At 39.2% G+C, this 21,976-nt stretch overlaps 1 protein-coding gene across 5 annotated transcripts; it reads left to right on the forward strand.

The window, feature by feature from the left end:
* The first annotated feature begins 1,319 nt into the window (after nucleotides 1-1,319).
* tlx2 (T cell leukemia homeobox 2) lies at nucleotides 1,320-15,293 on the forward strand. 5 transcript variants are annotated; one of them, XM_063877108.1, is made up of 5 exons: nucleotides 1,326-2,466; nucleotides 9,666-9,878; nucleotides 10,496-10,730; nucleotides 14,219-14,399; nucleotides 14,927-15,293. In XM_063877108.1, exons 1-5 carry the CDS (start codon nucleotides 1,959-1,961, stop codon nucleotides 14,936-14,938), a joined length of 1,149 nt encoding a protein of 382 aa, XP_063733178.1. In that variant the 5' UTR covers nucleotides 1,326-1,958; the 3' UTR covers nucleotides 14,939-15,293. The 5 variants fall into 5 exon arrangements, with proteins under 5 accessions (XP_063733179.1, XP_063733176.1, XP_063733181.1 ...); XM_063877107.1 differs by having other exon boundaries at nucleotides 1,328-2,466; nucleotides 10,493-10,730; XM_063877106.1 differs by lacking the exon at nucleotides 14,927-15,293 and having other exon boundaries at nucleotides 1,323-2,466; nucleotides 10,493-10,730; nucleotides 14,219-14,435.
* The last annotated feature ends 6,683 nt before the right edge of the window (nucleotides 15,294-21,976 follow it).

Consider the following 21,976-nt stretch of genomic DNA (forward strand, 5'->3'; position numbering starts at 1 on the left):
TACTCATGGGTCTATATGTTTTTTCGATACACATGCTTATGGTTGCTTTACATTTCATTACTTTGTGATAATGTACCTTGCAGTGCTTTTAACTCAGGCCTGTATATGTGCACGCTTCCCGTCAATATCACTGGATTTATGGCTTCATTGTGTGCAACAGATTATTGCTTCAGCAGCTCTCTCTCTCTCTCTCTCTCTCTCTCTCTCTCTCTCTCTCTCTGTCTCTGTCTCTGTCTCTCTCTCTCTCACACACACACACACACACACACACACACACACACACACACACACACACACACACACACACACACACACACACACACACACACAGTGTTCTTATGTAACCTGCCATTAAAAATGAAGGGGAACCATTCAGGCCCATTGTGCAGCTTGCCGTTTTGTTTTATACTCACTCAGTGTGCATTGATCAGGATAGTGGTACTCTGTATAACTGGTGTGCTGGGAAACTTATGATGGGTGAATATGTGGCTGGTTTAATTGAACAGCCAGTGAAAACACACAGAAATACACCCGTGTTCAATGGATGCTTTCTTAACGGATGTCAAGTTCTGTACCAAATCATGTCCTAAATGCAGGAGCCCTCTCAGGTGGAAAGTCACCAAACGAAATCTTCTCATAGAACATGTGTCCAAGGGCCTAGATGTCAAGGCTATGGCCCAATGCATCACTCCGAAGATTAAAAAACTAGCACTTGTATTATTTTGTGTTTTGTTATTTCCTCTACTTGCTTGTAAAGCGTCTTTGGGCACCAGGAAAAGCTCTTTAGAAATACCATTATTAGTATTTTTAAAAAAACATCCATTTAAATGTCTTGAAAACAGCAAAACTTACATGAAAAAAGGTCAGAAAAGGAACCGAAAATAAAAGTAAAATAACACGAATTTCGATTTCCATACTCATAAAGGACATATAACTACTTAATTAATAACAAACAATTCCTTTGATTCTGATATATTTCTGACATGGAGAGATACATTGATTTCTCGTTGAATATTAAACTGAGAAATAATAAAATAAATATTAGACCTAATTATTTAAGATTGATTCCGTAATCCGTATTGTAACATGTAGACTGGAAACAGTTGGAAAACAGCATGACCCGGAGCTTTGAGCCCCGCTAAAAGGCACACAACCTCCCGTTTGACACCAGAAAAGCTTCAGAAAATAAAAAAAGCTGCGGCTTCTTTAAGACATCCTAGCAAAACAACTGCCCTACAGAGGAGGAGGAGGAGGAGGAGGAGGAGGAGGAGGAGGGAAGGGAAGGGAAGGGAAGGGAGGGAGCGAGGGGATGACCGAATGGCAGCTTTTACGCAGAGGGTTGTCTCACCTGCTGAAACGCACTTCACCATTCAGCACAACAGAGCCATCTTTCGCTCTCACCTCCAATTAATATCCACAGCAGCGAGGTCAGCGCTTCCTCCTCGCCTCTTTGGGTTTGTTTTGTTTTGTCTGTGGTTTTATTTTCATGCGACGAGCTTGGCTATCCCACCATGCCCTCTGCGTATGGATCGTCTCTGCCAGAATAGGCGAACAAAGCGCATCCAGCCTCTCCAGAGAACTGCTTCCCCTCCAAAAAAGCACGGATTTTGTCTGTAAGTACTCAGGATTTTGGCTTTTTGTTTTCCTGCTGATAGGTTGCCGTGTGTGTAGTTCACTGGGAGAAGCACGCTGTTAAAGATGGATACGCTTTTTTCTTAGCGCGATGGATAGGCATTTAATTTAGGGAACACCCGATCCCAATGCTGGACAAAAATAATGGCAATTTTTTGGATAGCACCGGACACGTTATTGGTTTCCTGGGAGTAGATCAGACCTGTGTCGATGCTTGAAAACCAAATACTGCAGCACACACACACATATTTCCCGAGGCGTGTATTATCATATGACAAAATTACACTCATACCGAAACACATCCCCGAATAATAAAAAAAAAAACTATGGAGCACACCGGGATCGAGGAGGTGAACCAGACGCACCAGCAGCAGCATGAGCCCATCAGCTTCGGCATCGACCAGATCCTCAACAGCTCGGATCAGTCCAGCGGCTGCATGCTGCCCAACCGGACTGGAGACCCGGATTACGCGCTGGCTCCAAATGTCTACAGCAACGGGTACAACAGCGTGTACAACCCGGCCTGCTCCATGGCGGCGGGTCTGGCCGGCTCCTACAACGTGAACATGAACATGAACGTCAGTATGAACATGAACATGAACGTTAACGTGAACTCGGGCGGCGCCGGAGGGGTGATCCGGGTTCCGGCGCACAGACCCATGCCTCCTCCGCCGCCGCCCGCAGCAGCAGCACCGCATCCGCCCCCCTCCACACAACCGGGGTGCATCGGACCCGGCATCGCCTCGGTGCCCGGGATGGGGATGGGGAACGCGGGGAACTTCACCTTCCCGTGGATGGAGAGCAGTAGGAGGTTTGCCAAGGAAAGACTAACAGGTAACAACTCTATCAAAGGTCTTTTAGATATCCCAATATCACACATTTTACATTTGTCTCGGGAAAGAAGCCCCACAGTGTTGCAGGTTACAGTTTGTATTAGGTTCAGACACGGTCATACAGCATCTGTTATGCTTTGCATTTATTTCCATACTTTTGTATCTAACATGTAGAAAAATGGTTTCCTTTGTGCTCCTGCAACACCTCTAGTCTGATTTGTGTTTCCCAGAATTGTAAAGTGTTTTTCAAGCACTTTCACACGTTTCCAATCATTATAAATCAACTCAAAGCAGCTTAGCATGGTAGTATATTTTCCGTACGGCCGTACAGGTGTGAATTTCTGACATTCACGTGTAAAACAGGCACTGGAAAAGTAAGTGTTTCCTTGTTTGCCGAGGACAGACTATTACATGGTTTCGTTCGTTATCCTGCAACAACTGTAGACGGATTTGTGTTTCCTATGCAGCTAATTCACAATACATCAACCAAAAGAGAGACATTTATAGCTTCCATTTTTAATGTACTATTATTATTTTTGACTGGCACGGTGCACATTAATCAACCTAACTAATAATGTGGCAGCCAAAATGTCCATTTTCATTTTCGCTTTGCCACATCTTAAGTTAGCTATAGCTACTTTTCTTCCTTGCATATGTCTTAGAAATGGTATGAAAGAATATAGTTTTAAGAGTGATTCCTTAAATTCGTGAGTGAAGGGCCATGTCTGCCTGTGTGAATGAGACTTATTATTATCTATTAATTAATTTAGTTTTGGGAGGAGGGGGTAATGCCTCTGGTCTTTTTCTAATGACCCATGGATTTACGCATCCATGATTTTCCTATCTTGTTTCCTTTTCGTCCAATTCCTAATAAATCAACCCCAGAGCAGAGTAGTAGTATTGTATAGTTCCCGTACGGCCTTACAGGTGTGCATTTCAGATATTACCGCGTAAAACAGGCCCTTTAAAAGATGAAGAGTGCAGGATTAAACTGGGCCTAATAGCTGATTGTATCTTTAGCTTGTAATCTATAACGCACCTCATGCATACACAGAGTCAGTTTTATTAGCTGGAAGGGCAGTGTGATGAACGACAGGACGGATTGACGAGGACATGCTGATGAATCAGTATTGGACCATCACTCTCCATTTACAGCGGATGACGGATAACGACGTTGCCCGGCTTTTCATGAGGATGAATGATTTTTTTTTTGTTTCTCTTCTGCGAGCCAATTGAGAAAACAGGAAGATGAGTCATAATAGTAATAACATATGGCAGGTGTAACTATACAAAGTGGAAGATAACATGTTGTATTATTATTATTATTTACGTTTGACACTTAAAGTAATGTCATTTATTTGCTTCAATTTTTATATAAACACAACTTAAATAATTATGTGTAGTAATATTAATCATATGTGCAATATTTTTTGGTTCTGATAGTTGCTTTTATTTGCCCTGCTGCAACTCAAAAATAAAATTCATAAATGTAACGACAAAGCATTAAAGCAGCTAATTTGAAGACTGTATTACTGCTGATTATATATTTAATTACTTTCTTTTGCTGTTCTTTTAAAAATAATAAAACAACATGACGAACATTACAAAATAAAAAGGAATTGAGATAGTTTGGATGCATTATTTTATCACCAGGAAATCTACTTTGGCTTTAGGCAAGATATCTGTGTTACTCTTAATTGTTATTTGAATAAATTCAACGTCTTACATTTACGCATTATTATTATTATTATTATTATTATTATTATTATTATTGTTATTATTATTATTATTATTATTATTACTATTATTATTATTATTATTATTATTATTATTATTATGTTCATGCTTTTGTATCTTACATATTAAAAATGAGAAATTGAGAAGCATTAAGAACTTCTTTTTTAACGACTAATTATGTTGATAGGTACAGTGCACATTAATCGAAATAACTAATACCGTGGCAGCAAACAATCCCATTTGGTGTTTCCCTTCGCCAGATGTTAAATTAGCCCTCATTTGAGTCTTTGCTTTAGTATATTTAAATACATAAAGATGGTACAGAAAAAGCATCAAATAAGATGTCATTTTAAATAATCATTCCCTAAATTCGTGATTGAAAGCAAGGTATCTTGTGGCAATGGTACTTTATATTATGATCTCTTTTATCCTCTTTATTAATTTAGTTTTGTGAGGAGGGGGTGGTTCCTCTGGTCTTTTTCTCATGACCTCATCCTTATGAAGATGAAAATGAAGAACATCATGGATTTACGCACACCCCCCTCTCCTCACCCATCACCACCACCACCACCACCACCTCTCCACGCATTAAATATTCACTATTCTTTCTAGCTGATTAATTATTTAATACTGGGGGACGATATGTCAACTGCAAAAAGATACAGTGTAAATAGGCTTATCAATTCTGCTCATAGTCACCGAGGGCCTCTCGTTTAATTTCTCCCAGCTTTGTGTCGCTGTAATTATTTCGCAGCTTCTATCTTTCCACTGTATTGATCCTCAGCAACACACACACACACACACACACACACACACACACACACACACACACACACACACACACACACACACACACACACACACACACACACACACACACACACACACACACACACACACACACACACACACCAGTCATAGCCTGCTCTGTTCCCTATAAAAGACCGTAAATCAAGTGGACTATCATCTGTCCTGATGGGCAGAGAACCATTTCATGTCTCTCTGTTTCTTGTTTTTTTTTTTTACTCTCTCCTCGGTTTTCCAGCTGAAACCGGAGGAGAAAATCGGCCCCTTGCAGATTTAAACAGCTAAACATTTTGCCAAAGGCTTCCAGCTCTGGCAGCCGTGTGTGTGTGTGTGTGTGTGTGTGTGTGTGTGTGTGTGTGTGTGTGTGTGTGTGTGTGTGTGTGTGTGTGTGTGTGTGTGTGTGTGTGTGTGTGTGTGTGTGTGTGTGTGTGTGTGTGTGTGTGTGTGGGGATGTAAACGAAACCGGTTAAATTGCAAAACAGACTCGTTTTTCAACCGGCGCGCACGTCCTTGTGGCCTAAATTCAAGTTATAAATCACGAGGAGTTGTTTCAGAGGATTAAGCTTTGGGGCGATGTGAATCATTTAATCCGTCTCACGAAAAATAATAAGACTTGTATAGCCATTACTTGGTTTGTTGATCAGCAACTCCTCCCTGTAATTACTCATGGGCGTATGGCAATTGTTATATATATTATTCTATCTTGTTTCACCGCAAATGTGACGTTTTTATTAACCCATAATTATTATCATTAATTACCAACAATAGGCCTATTAGTAATAGTAGTAGTAGTATTTTGGTGACAGCAGATTAACTGCTCTCTCTAATCTCTCTCTTACCTTCTCATTCTACTTTTAAAAAATGGATTTGATTTTACTCGATTTTTCATTTGTATTTATGCCTATTATTAACCTGCTCGGCTTCAGTTTTGAGGATAAAAAATAACATAAAACATGAACAAATAGCAGCCTATCTGTTTTTAAAATAAAGGCTTTAATAATTGTCAAACAAATGATAATGACAAATGAAAGAAATGTTCAAAAAGTGCGTTAATTCACATATGTAAAGTCGAATATAGTGTAATAATAAGCATAATAACCATAATAACATATCATCCTAATAATAAAAATGGCAGAAATAAACAATACTTTGGAGCGTTTTGGCATATTTATAATAAACAGAGGCATTATAAAGCACGTTTGGCTCTACAGGCCACGTAGCAACAATAAAAACATAATTAAACCCTTTTTCTCTCCAATAAATCTCCTTCTGGCTCTTAATGGCTGCACACAGAAACATGTGATTTTATTTCCTCTTCGTGTTTCCGTTGCTGATTCTCCGTGTGACAGAAGACAGTGTCCCTGCCTTTTGTCCCGCATATAGTGTAATAAATAGCAATATATGTTCATGTTATATTTCAATATCCCCTTTAGAATCCTTCGCGGATATATTTATTAGATTGCTACAAAGGTAATATCCGCAGTGGGGAAGGGAGGCGCTGTCACAGAGAAGTGTTATTAAGTATAGCTGCTTTTATTATGGGAAACATCCTCCATGGTAGCGTTTTATTTTGTGATATGCTAAATTGTGTTACCCAGGCCGCAGATTTAGTATTCTCACCCGTTTTATTTGTCATTGTTAAGAAGGAGAAAGGAAAAGTCGGATTATTATTTTCTGTATGAACAAGTGTGTTCTACTTTTGATCAAATAAATTCGATGCGTTTAGGTTCATATCCAAAACCAGGAATTTAAACCTTTCCCCCCAACACGCTGCTTTTTCACTTAAACTGTTATCCACTGTTAATATGTTGTTATTAAATATAAAATAATTAAAATCCTAACATCTGATTGTTTTTAGAGCAAACAAAAAGACGTTAATGTCCCTATTTGCATTTTTCACCACAATCTCGTTTTATCTCGTGGGATCTCAAATGTCGCTCGCTGTAATTCTGAGATATTTTTCATTTGTCTAACCTAATTTTGTTTTATTTTTTAAACCTTAATTACTTATACTTTTAATGATCATGTTGCCCTTTTCCTTTAATGATAAATTACTGCATTAAAAGAGCAGTTTTCACTTATGATTTAACACAAAATACACAAACACAGGGAAGACACAATGCATACATTTGTGTGCAATATATTTATGAATACAGTAATATTATGGATTATTTTATTTACTTTTTTTTATTATACCTATATGCTATATAGTATAAAGAGTCTCTGATTTGATGGTGATGTAAAATCCAGATTATTTTACTTATGGGACCACAGAAGCTCAAATACCATGTCATCATTCCATGCCATATATAACTACCTTTCAGTTCTTATCATAAACCTCAATGCATATCCTTTTCCTTAGCCTCCTTAAAGCCTTATACTTGCTGATAAAGTGTCCATAGCTTCACTGTATCATATATTTCTCAGCGTTTTGCACTCTGAGGCGAAGCTGTTAGGCAGTTGGCAGGTCTGGAGCCTCCTGCTGCATGTTAGGTTTCCTCTGAACGTGCTTGTATGTGCCTGGTCCATTAGTTAGCTCACAGATGGCCTGAAATAGCCGTCTAATGCAGTATTATTTAGCCAGACCTGCCGCTGGGAGCAACAACAGGCCTCACTCTCAGCATGTGACCCGTAAGGCTACACATAGTTGAAGGCTTCAAAAAGCACCAATTAAACACACACATCTTAGAAAACCTTCCGTAGGAATAGGACTGAGAATCATATGAGGTTTACAAAACATAACATTAAGTGCAATAAAGTCACTTTAAAGTCCCTATAAAGGGCCACAGAGGTACTACAGTTAGCTGTGAGCACCTTATAGGAACATCAGATACATCATGGGGATTTTGTCACTATAAACTCATGATTAAAGCCTGTCCAAGCCCCAAAAGGAATATTATAGAGTGATAAAATTAACATGTTTTACTATTATTGAGCACCAGAGAAACCCATAATGTGAAACATGATAGGAATATTACCATAGCAGATTAAAAATAATAATGAGAGGCAGGAAAATAACACGTATTGACTATAAATCCAGCTCACAACACAATAAAATGTAGTGAGTTTTTTTATTTCAGGCACTAAATTTGCATTGCTAATTTACACTCAGGTAATGTTAACTTTATGTGACCTACTGTAGCTGCTATTCATCTTTATTTTACAAATCATTTGCTCTCGTACGCCTCAATTTGCCACTGGTGTTCAGCACCATCAGGGGACGACGGCAGCTCCCTGGAAATGACTGCAGAGCGCATAATAGCTTCATGTTCCATTTTCCATTCAGATTGTCATCGTCTGTGTGGCAAATGAATTTTCAGGTCGCTGTAACTCCGAGAGCGGCACGTGGCCCCTCCAGGGATACCTATGCAGATGTTTTCAAATTCATTTTGGCTTCTGGTGAGCTTTTCTGACAAAACAAAAACAAATAAACACCCTGTAAGACAGGAGGCAAACAGCTTGCTGGGGAGGAATGACACACAGAGACGGAGCGGTTTTTTTTTTCCTTCCTGTCGTTTGATTTACATTATGCCTCAAAATGAGAATGTGGCTTGGGAGTGGATCTATGGCCAAGAACGATCCCCTTACATTTATCGATCTTCTGTTTACCCACGGCTGACAAAATAGACAGGGTTCATAGATATTTTATGATGCAGGAGATTTCTTGTTATTAATATCCAGATACAGTGATATGTGAACGTGAACCACAGGGCAGAATAAAATGCATGCTCATGGCATAGTGCGAATCATGATTTTTTTAAAGCAATGAAATGACAAAGGTAGTCCCAAAACAGTCCAGATAATACATGTATATATCATTTATTTAGAAGGATAAATCCCTACCTCAAATTCAACGTCAATATATTCTAGGTTTCTACTTTGCAAAAGATGCTAGCTGTATTTAAAGGTTGTGTGATTTTGCATGATCAATCCTGGGATATTTAGTGGAGTTTTATCGACAACTGCTTAATGTTTGATATGTTGTGAAAAATGTAATACCTTTAAATCTCATTTGTCTGAAAACTGCAAACATTTTAATATCTGAAATTGTACTGTGCTAGCGTGAGGGACTGTGAATGGATTTTATATTGCTCTTGGCATTGTTTCAAATAGATAGAAATGATTATACTGTAATAAGTATGCCTTCATCACAGTGCCAATTAATGACATTGATTTCCTTGATTCTGATTGGCTGATGTGATATATTTATCTCTGTTAGATGCTTTGTTTTAAAAATGTAATATCTCAAACATTCTTACAGAATTACCAACATGCTAAAATGTTTCTTTGCTGCATTGAAGGACTGAATGATACCTAGGTTTCTTATGAACATGTTTGAAATAGCTTATCTTAATAGTGAAATATGCCTTCATAACATTGTCAATGGGTGCCCTTGATTCTGATTGGCGAAAAGTCTGTGCCCCATTTATCTTTGTTAGCCTGGTAGTTGTCACTTATGTTTTCTAAATGGTAGATATGTAATTCTGAAGCTAAACCCTTCTCAATGCTAACTTAAGAGAGGAGCAGTAAATTAGATCAGAGCAGCTTCTGCTCATCATTCAGGCTTCCTTCATGTGATTAGCTGAGTATGCATTGGCGCCCGTACTGCTACTGTGCTCCAGATGTGGGACCTGAATGTGTCTCTCTTTCCTTTAGGGGAGCAGGCAGAGGATATCCGAGCCGGAGAGGCCACAGGGGGGCCAGGGCCAGCCGGGTCCCTCTGTCCTCTCCCCAAAGGAGACATCGGCAGGGTCCCTGTCTGGAGCACTGTGGAGACATTAGCTAAATGCTATTACCCCGAGCTCGCTCACCTGCGAGACGGCAATGGCTTTCTAGCAGACTATCCTTTTCCAAAGGGGGCTTGCCCAGGTGAGTCACCCCCTCCCCCCACCACCAACCTCACCTTCCATGCTGATGATTTCTAGATATTAAAAGATTCTTTGTGAAAATGTAAAAAAAGAAGGAGAATTGATCTTTTGGTCATCATTTAACTCCATCTGTTGCAAAAGATGTCTTTCTGGAATTGTTTTAGGAACCTTCTAAATGTCTCCCTATGGCTTTAGTTTTCTGTACAAACAGTTTTCCAAATCTGGCAGGGGAATATTAGTCGTAATTACATTTATCTTCTTCAAATGGCAGCTTAAGGGCCTTCTCTTAGACTCCCCAAACACACTGGCTTTCCCAGAGTTAAGACTAGATGGACAATCATTTCATCTAACCAAAGACTGGAAAACAAAATTGCATTGATAACATGAGTGTAGACAAAAAACCTCAAGGGAAATGAGTTTATGTTTCAGAAGCACAGATCATTGAAGTTTAGAAATGGAAATAACATTTACACTGATGGATATTTATCCTTAACCCTTAAGACTTAGGGTTAAGGTTAGTCCGAACACCTCACTGCTAATGCTAACATGGACTTTTTAAAGGATGCTACAGTCCAACATTTCCCAGAGAATCATCAACTAAATCTTCTTTTTCAGCAGCCCTCTCACCCTTCTCCGTGACCCGTCGTATCGGCCACCCTTACCAGAACAGGACGCCGCCCAAGAGGAAAAAGCCTCGCACCTCCTTCAGCCGGGTGCAGATCTGCGAGCTGGAGAAACGTTTTCATCGCCAGAAGTACCTGGCGTCGGCGGAGCGCGCAACCTTGGCAAAGGCCCTGAAGATGACGGACGCACAAGTCAAGACCTGGTTTCAGAACAGACGGACAAAATGGCGGTAAGTTTCCAGCCACACTTGAACTTTTATCTGTTGTGAAAGCATCATCATTTATATTACACTCATGCAAAACAAAGAGGCTGTGGTGGAGGTTCAGAAGTGTCATGGTGGCAGGATATTCGCTCATGGAGGCGACCGTACTTTCTGACGCTGATGGTGTTAGTATTTTTTACTCTTGGGTCCAAATGATTTGCTTTAAACACCAGTAAAAGGGCCCTAAGCTGAAGGATTCGAGGTGTCGTACAACACAAAAAGCTATTTTGCCCAGACAGATGAAATGGAGATAAGATTCCAGCCAAATTCAGGTGTTATCTGGTATGAAAGTAGACACCAAGGCAAGAGAAAACATCTAATTCTCTCTTCTACGTGCCATATTTTACTCATATCTTCTCCCTTAACCAAAACAATGATGATGTGGTGGATTTTTGATGTGATGATGTGGTGGATTTTTTAGCAGTCTCCTTTTAGCAGTCTCCTCCTCCGTTTTTTCTTGCTCCATAAATCGACACTGTGTTTTGCTCTTGAGTCAAAATGCTTGCCAATATTTAGTTTTAAACACAAGTAAAATGGCCCATCAGTGAGGCATTTGACGTGTCGGTGCACCTATTTTGCTCAGATTGGGAAATATATGTGGGGAAAAAGTAGAGAAAAGGGAAGCATCATAGTCCTGTCTTCTACGTGCCATACTTTGCTCATATCTTCTCCCTCATGATCCACTTAACCAAAACAAAGACGATGTGGTGGAAGGTAGTAGTCACTTGAGAGCTTCTCCCTCCTCCTTATTTTTCTTGTGCCATAAATCCACACTTGAGTTTTGCTGTTTGGTAAATTCTTGCCAATATCTTTGCTTCAAACACGAGTAAAATGTCTCGTCGCTGAAGCATTTCCCATTTTGTCATACGTACAAAATGACATTAAAGATTCCAGCCAAATGAAAAGTGTTATCTGGTGTGAAAGTGGAGAAAAGGGAACATATTTCAATCTTCTACGTGCCATATTTTGCCCATATCTTCTCCCTTATGATCTACTTAGGCAAAACAAAGAGGCTGTGGTGGATTTCTCAGAAGCTGTTTGTCTTTATGAGAGCCACTCCTTCCTTCCGCTTTCTCCTGGGCCATAAATCGACACTGAATGCGTCTGTGTTTTGCTCTCAGGTCCAAAATGCTTACCGATGTTTTACTTTTAACACGGGTAAAATGGCCAGCGGCTGAAGCATCCGCGGCGTCGTACAACACAACACCTATTTTGCTTAGCTTAGCTGCCAGTCGAGGCCAGTTTACTTGACCAAGCACAATTACTCCTGAGCCTCCTGAAAGGCCTTTTTAGAAACCTGCTGTCCAAAGCAATACTGAAACACTCACAGGAGGAATTGACTGCCAGGTCCAAAGACACACACACACACAGACACACACACACACACAGACACACACACACACACACACACACACACACACACACACACACACACACACACACACACACACACACACACACACACACACACACACACACACACACACACACATACTTCACTTCATTCTAACGGTTGTTTATAGCCATTTGGAAGTAAATGAGCAGGAAATCAAATTATGAAGCCCTGCCCTTAGTTAAAGGGACAGGACTCATTTTTCATAAGCATATTATAAACAGCTAAATTGCCTTTTAGAGTTTTAATGTTTAAATGACGCTAAAGCTTTTTTCAATGAGTATTCAATTTAATAACCATAGGAAACACTAAAGAACAAATGTTGGATGGTTAAGATGTGCAAGTATTTGGCTTCTTTGTCTTAAACGAAAATATAATAACATGTGAATATAATACTATGTTCAAAAACATGGTAACACATAATATTGTCATTCAGTTTCATGATCCCTTGTATACATTTAGTTAAGAAATCAAACAACTGCCTCCTGTAGCAGTGAAATATATCGATTCGTTTTACAAAAAGATGTAATAAAAAGGAATTTGCTTGTAAAAACGTAACTAAATCCAGGACTGAACGGCATGTCAGGAGTAACAAGGGAATTGCTTTAACTGGTTTTTCTGATTTTCTACTTTTGCTGAGATTTATGCATTCTCCCTGTAGTGTGCACCTGATAGGATGAGCATGAGGGATGTCTTTGCGTGACGACTACGCTAGTAACAAGAGGATGATCGAATCAACAGCCAGGGAATCAGATTATGATAATGCTGTTAACAATAATGTGTGGCTAATGGATGGAGGTCGGTGTGCATGAAAGAGTGTTTTAGAGGTGTGTTTCCGCCCGTGATTTCTACCTGCCATTTGGATTTTGTAGTTGATTTTTGACGGCAATAATTCGTTTGTTATGGATGGTATTATTAGTCACATTACTATCAATTCAAAAGATTATAGTCATTTCTAATTTGGGCTTTAATTGCAATTGCAGATTAGAACTCAGGGTGGGGTAAAATAAGTATACACACAAATTATAAAATGTTGTATAAACCACAGGAAAATGATGATAGAAACTTCAACTGAGGAGAAGATCACTCATTTGGCTTTTTAATTGCATTTTTTAGTACCTTTTATACTTATTCAAAGTATAAGGATCATGCGCCTTCCCTGTTTTGACTGCTTGCATCTGGAGACGTTCCAAAATAAACCCCTAATATCCCGTTGAAACCACATATCATAAACGGTTTCTGTGTGTTTTTAAGGAAAACCCCCCCTCTGTGCCACTTCTCTAGCGGTATACATTGAAATCAGCACCCTAACGACACCGTGTGTGTTACTGTTAACATATGCCGTTCGGAGAAGAAAACAAAGGAAAGCAGATTTCACCTTGAGGCAGGAAGTGTTAGTACCTCTTCCCGTCACATCCCATTACAAGCATCTGTCACTCAGCCCGATCAGCTGTCACTTTGCCTGAAGCTGACACTGAAGGAACTGGCACAGGTGTTTTATGAATGAGCTGTAAAAGCAGCAAAATGTAAAAATGAATGTCTCACTTCCAAATTCTATTAGAAAACATATAACTGCCAAAGAACGTATCATAAATAATAATGCATATCCTGTTTCAGGCTGGGGTTGTTTCTATTTCTTTATACTTGAATTCATCCACCAGTTTTGACATTAGAATAGCCTTATTATTTATTCTCAATTCCATTCTCAATTCACAATTCAGGTCAACCAGAGACGTTTTTTTTTAAGACCTTGTCGTATCAAAAGTTCAGAAGGTAAAACTATCCAGGAATGAAAAATGTAAAAAACATTTATTATCTCCGATTCCTTCGGATGTAACTTGTGACCACCTGTAGGGTCACGACCCCCGGGTAAAGAACCACTGCTTGAACATGATTTGTACCCTTGAAGAAGGTTCTTCTGCTTCTTTATGAGCATAAGGGAAAACACTGCTGGTGCATGCAGCATTAATAAATCTTGTGTGCATGCTCCATGAAAAACAACTATTATATAGGTCTTATATCTTCCTCTGTCTCCCTTTTGTCTCCCCCCCCGTCCACCCAGGAGACAGACTGCAGAGGAGCGAGAGGCCGAGAGGCAGCAGGCTAACCGGCTGATGCTGCAGCTCCAGCAGGAAGCTTTCCAGAAGACGTTGAGCCAGCCGCTGCAGCCGGACCCGCTCTGCCTGCACAACTCCTCCCTGTACGCCCTGCAGAACCTGCAGCCCTGGGCCGACGACAATAAGGTGACCTCCGTCACCTCTGCAGCATCTGTAGTGTGAGAGTGTGTGTGTGTATGTGTGTGTGTGTGTATGTGTGTGTGTGTGTGTGTGTGTGTGTGTGTGTGTGTGTGTGTGTGTGTGTGTGTGTGTGTGTGTGTGTGTGTGTGTGTGTGTGTGTGTGTGTGTGTGTGTGTGTGTGTGAGGTTGGGAGGGCAGGAGTGAAAGAGGGAGGGACCAAGCTGAGATTGAAACGTGTTGTCAGTGTGAATGGACAAAAGGGAAGAATCTCCTCCCTATTTCTGACATGACTGACGTTCAAAACGCAGCACCATTATGGGATTGTCATAGATACAGAAAGTTGAGTGGACATTGTGTTTCCTCACTTTTTGATCGTTACCAGCAACATGGTGGGGGAGTGTTTGTATCTGTTACTGCCACGACCTACGAAACAATGTTTGCAGAGGAGCCAAATTAAGCAGCTGTTATCTGAAATATCTAAAGTGTGTTGAGTCATTCTCCTGCCTTACACCAAGTTTCCGCTTTCCCTTCAGCTGACGGTCTAAAAGAGAGGAGGGCACTTTATCCATGCGTGCCAGGAAACAAAAGGACACCTCTGTACATGCCCAACTATCAAGACTGTCCCCCCCCCCACTTTTGCCTCTGGATCCCTCACGAGGCAGCAGAGACTCTCTGCCAGTAACGGCAAAAAAAGACCTCCTGTTTTTCGCTTTTGACTTTGTACAACGTAGTAAAAATGCATGTTTCAACCCTTTTCTGTGTGCACTCGGAAGCACCGCACCACCGTGGAGGTGGTGTTCAGGTGGCAGTGGATTGGTGGAACTCCTGATGAAAAATTCCTCAATATGTTCAATTTAAAGGTGTTTTATATTAAATGATATTGTGACTTTTTGAAAATGATGACACATCTCTCTGTTTTTCTTTCCCTTCCTTTGGTTCGTTGGGTTCTTTCGCCCTCTGCCTGTTTGTTGTTTGTCACCATTACGATAACCGTGCAATAATACTTTATGATTTCAGCTAGCTAGTTAGCCTCATGGGATTTAGCTATGATTACACATTAAAGTTTCAAACCACCCAAAGGTAAGATACCATTGAATTGTATCAGAAGGACAGCACAATACCTTTTATCTTATCCATAAAAACTGATGACTACAGCTCCCAGGTGTGAGTGTGAAGGAGGGCGTTGCTCAGCAAAACCCTCCCTGGATAAATAAAGGTTTGAAAACTGATGCCAGCTCAAATTAGACCGAGGGTACATGAGGTGGTACACGTTGTGCAGCTGTCGAGGGAACATTTAAAATGCAGCGGCCTGGTTGTAATTTATTGTTTTGGTTTTATTGTAGTGATAGGACGATGTTTTTGAGTGTGTGTCCCCACCTGAATGTCTTACTAAATGTCTTGCCTTTGTTCTGGCATAGGGTGGAAAACTGCATCAGATGATCAATCATAGCAAGCAAGAAGTGCCTCTATTGAAGTGCATATCGTTACGCTATCCAGTCAGTCAGCTGACACATACAGGAGGAACATATATCACACCCTTAAGCTATCCCTCAAATACCACAAACTTTGAAATGTTTTTCTTCATGTTGACTTTTTTTCCCAGCTAGGTCAAACAACTTCAAACATATGAAGGAAATATGTAAACTATTACTTAATCCTCAGCCTTATCATTGCAAAACCCATCGTTCGTGTTCGTAAGCTCCCACACTATTTTTGGAATCGGCTTCCATTGTTGTCTAGGTGAACTGCGGCCACATAGACACCAGACAGTCATAAACATTTGTTATCGTCACATCCAACCTATCAGGAGAATGCTTATCACGCAAGTCATAACAAAAAGGAGCACAGTAAACACACCATTCAGGTTCTCTGCCAGTAAATGAGCTTCACCACCATGAAATTCACAGGAAACGGGTACCGGTGTGTCGACCTCCGCTCTCCCACAGAGAGGTGTTTTAGAGGTGTGCTTCTGCATGTGATTTCTACCTGCCATTCGGGTTTTGGTTCGGGTTATTCACACCACTGTCATTTCAAAAGAGTAAGCATATTCCTCAAACCGTGCTTATCATAAGGATCAGTCCAAGAGGAGAAAATGTACAGACCAAGAGACCAACAGACCATGCTTTAATGTTCAAAAAGCTCTTTATGTTTCTCACACTGCCTGTGCTGCAGCACCTCTTTTCACCCTCTGTCTGAAACCAGAGCCCAGTCTGCTCTGATTGGTTAGCTGGCCAGCACTCTGGTGATTTTTCTACGGCTTAGGGATGTTCCGCCCCTTAGCACTTATGACGTGTACACTGTGTTGGAGCGCTAGCCAATAGAAGAGCAAGTTTTACATAATGACGTCAGTATGTTTCGGAAGTACACAAAGGAGTCCAATGGAGGCAAAGGGAGAGTGTGGGAGAGGAACTCCCTCTGGAAGGAACTTTGCAGACCAATTTACATGCAAAACAAAACCTTTATAACACACTACAGGAGAGGGAAAACCCCTAAAAGAAAATAGGACCCCTTAAACACTAAAACACTACTATTAAATGCACAAGTGTTGGAGAACCACAAAATTGTATTGCATACAGTGACCATAATGTCAGATTGTTCTTTATATGGACCGTGCATGCTGCTGTCAAATAACTCCTTTTTTAAGATATACTCAAATATGCCAACTCCAGGGTGAAGATCGTTTACCTTTTGTTGGTATATCATCTGCATCTGGCAGCTCTTAGCTGTTGCTCAGAGCAGGTTGGTGTTCTGGTTCGAAACAGCTGTCTGCAACTGCAGCCACCCCCAACAACCCTGGGCTTTCTCTAAAACACAGTGCCTACGTTTAGTCAGGGTTCAGGGCGTCTTGCCTGGTTGGGATCCTGTCAATAGCAGCCAGTTCTCCAGGTAACACCTCCTCCACCCCCATTTCCTCTGCTCCCTTATGCTTTGATCTGTCTGTCTACGAGGCCTTGAAGACGTGACTTGGCCCATTTTGGAGAAATACCTCCCTTTACTGTTTTCAAGGCGGTGCATTGTGTTTTACTACAGGTGCTTAAGATTTTTTGTCATGGTTGTGTATTCGTTTTTCTCACCCCCGCTCTCTAGCCGCCAAAGAGCCCTGTCCTTATCCAATAAAATGTCACCACACAAGATGAACAAGAGAGGCTCAGGTTATATCAGACTTCCTATCAAGCACTGTTATGAACAGGGCCACCACAGAAAAACTATTCACCACATACGTTGTGTTGTGCTCCCTGTCACGCTCCGTCTGCTCCCACAAGATGTTTCCATTCTTGAGAAACGCAGTCAACATTTAAGTCATTATCAGGCAGCTGTTGTGGCTTCAATGAGTGGAGCGCAGTCAGGTTTGAGGCCTGAAGACGGGCTTGATAAACATTACATCAGTTACAAATTTGCTGAATTTCTAGAAATTACCTCACATTAACTTTTAACAGGAACCAAAACCATTACTAAGGCTTCTAGTGGAGAAACCCTAACACTAATCCTAACCCTAGCCTGAAGCAATTCCAACAGAAAGAAACATTACATCATTCAGGTAAAGAGATCTTTCAGTATAAATGGGTTTGTTTTATGACACATGTTACGTTTCATTGCAAAGAGCCTGAATAGGACTGTTTAAATAAAGATTAGCTGCAGTTTACCGAGGACTCTGTTCTATTTACCATGTCTGCTTAACCATGTTGAAAATGTTCAAGGGGGATTATCTGCCTGCCCATTTTCAAGGTACAAAAACCTGACTGATGCAAGGCGTGATAGTGTTTTTCTTCTACGTGATACCACATGTATTAATATCAGTCCACAGTCCTGACGCTCATTCTCAGGCCATGACAGCTGCTGTAGCCACTAGATTTTGGGAGAGACCAACGGCCGCCAAGGTCTATTACATCGCTGCTAATGTGATGACATGTGTGACTTTGTTGATGAAAGCTCCGTTGACTTCAAAATGCTGACCACGCTCAAAACGGAAAATAGCGTTTGCAGATTGCAGACGAATTTTGATGTACAGAGTATGTTTTCATCGGATCTACATCTATAATTCTACAACAATAGTCCTGTATTATGATTTCCCTTGGATGCTTAGTGAAGTATTTATGAGGATGCCACATAAAGAAGGATGAGATTAGCACTAGCATGGGCATTAGCTGTTCTAGGGTGCAAACACATTCAGTCAAACACACTATAGCCATATAAACACAACACACACAAACAAACAAAACACCTCCTATCATGAAATCAATCATTCAGTCAGAGCCACACAAATGACTAACCATTATTTAGCTCAAAACTAAATGAACAATCAAGACATTTCCACTACAAATAAATAGCCATGGCAAACAATAGTCTAACATATTTCATTTTTATCTTATGTATTATTATTATTATTATTATTATTATTATTATTATTATTATTATTATTATTATTATTATTATTATTATTATTATCATCATTATCATTATTATTATTATTATTATTATTATTATTATTATTATTATTGTTATTATTATTATTATTATTATTATTGTTATTATTATTATTATGATCATTATCATTATTATTATTATTATTATTATTATTATCATTATTATTATTATTATTATTATTATTATTATCATTATTATTATGTATCCTGCACTTTCAGATATATTACATTTCAAGGAATTTGGTATTACAATAGAATAAAGATATATAAAACCACCCATAAATTCATACAATTACTTTCTTAATTGCAGATCTCATACAGAAATGTAAAGGATTATACAGACCAACTCTGAAGGAGAAGGGGTATTCAGTCGTCAACATTTTACATCCCAGGTATTTCTGCTTTTCCCTGAGCCATTTCTTTTTGAACATATTAATCACCTAGCATTAGCAATGACTAAGAACCACAGTGATAAATATAATGGTCCTGTAATATTTAGTTTTGTTATGTTGTCTATAAATGTTTTACTGCTCAGGATACAATATACTTCTTTATGATGTCCTGTGGCTTCCTTTATTTAAATAACCTCCTGAGTGGAGACTGTTTCGAATCATGATGGATGGAATGATGCATGTTTTTTAACCAGAGGACCAATCCAATGCTTAGGAATCATCTGACATTCATCAGTCATCATCTAAATATTCATATAGGTGTGTACTATGAATCACCATATTCTTCTGTGATATGGTGATTATTAAATACCTATTTCCTGCTGTAGCCTAGCAGGAAAATACTGGAACATCGAGTCACTTCCATCAAAACAAGTGGAGAAAGAAAACCTCTCTCTGCAGTTTGACAGCGTGACCGAGACTTCAGAGTAACTCAACCTGCTGACAAGACACACTCACACATGCATGTTCTCACTCACATAAACATGTACAAACAATGTTCACATAGTAAATGAAGGCACACTTATTATTGCAGAAAGTTATCTTTCTCTGATGTTGACAGCAGGTTAAGGAACAAATAATGATAAAGAATATAATCAATATCAGTCACATAGATACAAAAAAATTGAGTCAAAATATTGTCATATTAAATGTGGTTAAAGTGAAAATGTGCAAAAAAGGATTTAAAAAAAATTGAATAAATATTTGTAAATAATCACAAGACATTTAAGTAAAAACGGGCAATTAAAAGATAAAAAAATAAAACAATAAAGACATGTATACAAACGTAAGGAGTTCAACTACACATGTCTAATAAAGAGGATAATAATATTTCAATTAACATAAGAAGTAAGAATGTGTACATTGTTCTACAGGATATATCATACAATAGTTATAGTAGTGTAAAAGTATTCATAAGCTATTTAAAAGACAATATACAGTATATAAATATAAATATATAATAAAGATGCTCTGTGGTCAGGTAATTAGTCTATGTAAAAGTAAATATAACGAAAGTTGTAAAACAAACATAAAAAGGCATCTTTACACCTCGATGACTGCAAAGAAATGTGTTGAGTAAGTCCATCTTGTCTTTCATGAGAGCGGCTCTGCAGACGTGTCCTGGCAGCCTGTGACACATTAATGCTTCTCAAGCTCTCAGGCATGCATGAAGACTTCTCATTCCTTCTGGGTGACACCGGTGCTGCGGTTCAGTGACTCGACACATGCTCAATACGGGCCGGCTCCCTTCACACTGTGAGGCAATCATTACAGTTAGGGAGATATTTCACAATTAAACAACTCACTGTTGCACAATTTCAGATTGTTGTCCTATGTTTGCGTAATGTTTTCTTTTGTGAGAAAAACTAAATAAAGTCAACACTGGGAAAGTAGAGGGTCCTATTACCAGAGGAGGAAGGACTCAGATCCTGTACTTCAGCAAAAATTGCAATGAGAAATAATCTGCTACAAGTAAAACTCCTGTGTTAACCATCATACTTATGCAATGGTTTAACACCATTTGCATTCAAATGTACTTAAAGTTAATTAAACCTACTCATTTTGCAGAATGTCCATTTTCCGAATAGCATATCTATTTATATGTTAAATCCCATCCTATCCCTGGGTTATAATTGGTGGCCCATCAATGAACCTCATTTTAATTTTGCAGCTTGTAAATGTGGAGCTACCTTTAATGACTTTTACTATGTTTCTTTTTTCATTAAAGTACATCATCATCTTTTATTTAATTAATTTATTTTGTATTAATTATATGAACCTGCAAATTAACTAGTAACTAAAACTGTCAATAAAATGTAAAAATAATAATAATTGACTCCAAAATGTATATATATGTACTAGAAATGGAAATACAAAATAAAGTAATAGTACTTGAGTAAATGTACCTACTTACTTTCCACTCAGGCAACTACTCTTTTAGCCCTGACCCCCTGCGGATGTGGATTAGGGAAGTATAGTGCGCTAATCTGACAATCAGTGGTTTAATCCCAACCCCTGTAGACAACATGTCAATGTGTCTTTAGGCAATATACTGAACCCCATATTGCTCCAGTACATCACTGTATTGTCTTTGAGGTGCTCTGGATAAAATACACATCATGTGAAAATACAATGTTCACAAAGGAATGGTATAACAAATCAGATATGGGATGTTCCTTACTCTTTGAGCCACATGTATTATTTAAAATCTGATTTATATTGTAGTGTACCAACCCCAAAAAGGAGTTGTGTTTATACACTTAAAGTTGTTTTAAGCTTTTCCCCAGAAACAAACAGTTGATAAAACAATATTGTGTGTGCCGCTTTAGTTTTGATAATGTCTCTTCCCTGTAATATCTGAGATGGCAATGGCTCTCTGTTTTATTATCAATATTTTTAACAACCACAGAAGACGTTTAAAAGCTGCAACAGCCCCCTGGGCTGCACTTTTAATAAAACTGACCAAAGGCCTCTTTTATTTAGTCCAAACAGCACATTAAGTGATGGACATAGGGGGGAATATCCCAGCCTTAATATAAAAGGTGTAAAGCTTTTTCAAGGAAGCCATTAGGAAGAGTACAGCATTAATAACTTGCAGGTGTCTAATTTCATACTTCATAATAAAACAAAAAACTTGAATTACTTTCTCTGGTGCCATCTTGATGCCTCTTATGATGATTATTGCTTTTTCATGCACTTTTATATTTAA

The sequence above is a fragment of the Eleginops maclovinus genome, chromosome 23 (genome assembly GCF_036324505.1).
Source record: "Eleginops maclovinus isolate JMC-PN-2008 ecotype Puerto Natales chromosome 23, JC_Emac_rtc_rv5, whole genome shotgun sequence".
NCBI lineage: Eukaryota > Metazoa > Chordata > Actinopteri > Perciformes > Eleginopidae > Eleginops > Eleginops maclovinus.

Excerpts from the sequence above, each read along its gene's own strand:
- tlx2 (XM_063877106.1), top strand. The coding sequence starts at position 1,959 with ATGGAGCACACCGGGATCGAGGAGGTGAACCAGACGCACCAGCAGCAG. Across the intron at positions 2,467-9,665 it reads TGCCAAGGAAAGACTAACAG|GGGAGCAGGCAGAGGATATC; the intron begins GTAACAACTCTA and ends TCTTTCCTTTAG. Across the intron at positions 9,879-10,492 it reads TCCAAAGGGGGCTTGCCCAG|CAGCCCTCTCACCCTTCTCC; the intron begins GTGAGTCACCCC and ends CTTCTTTTTCAG.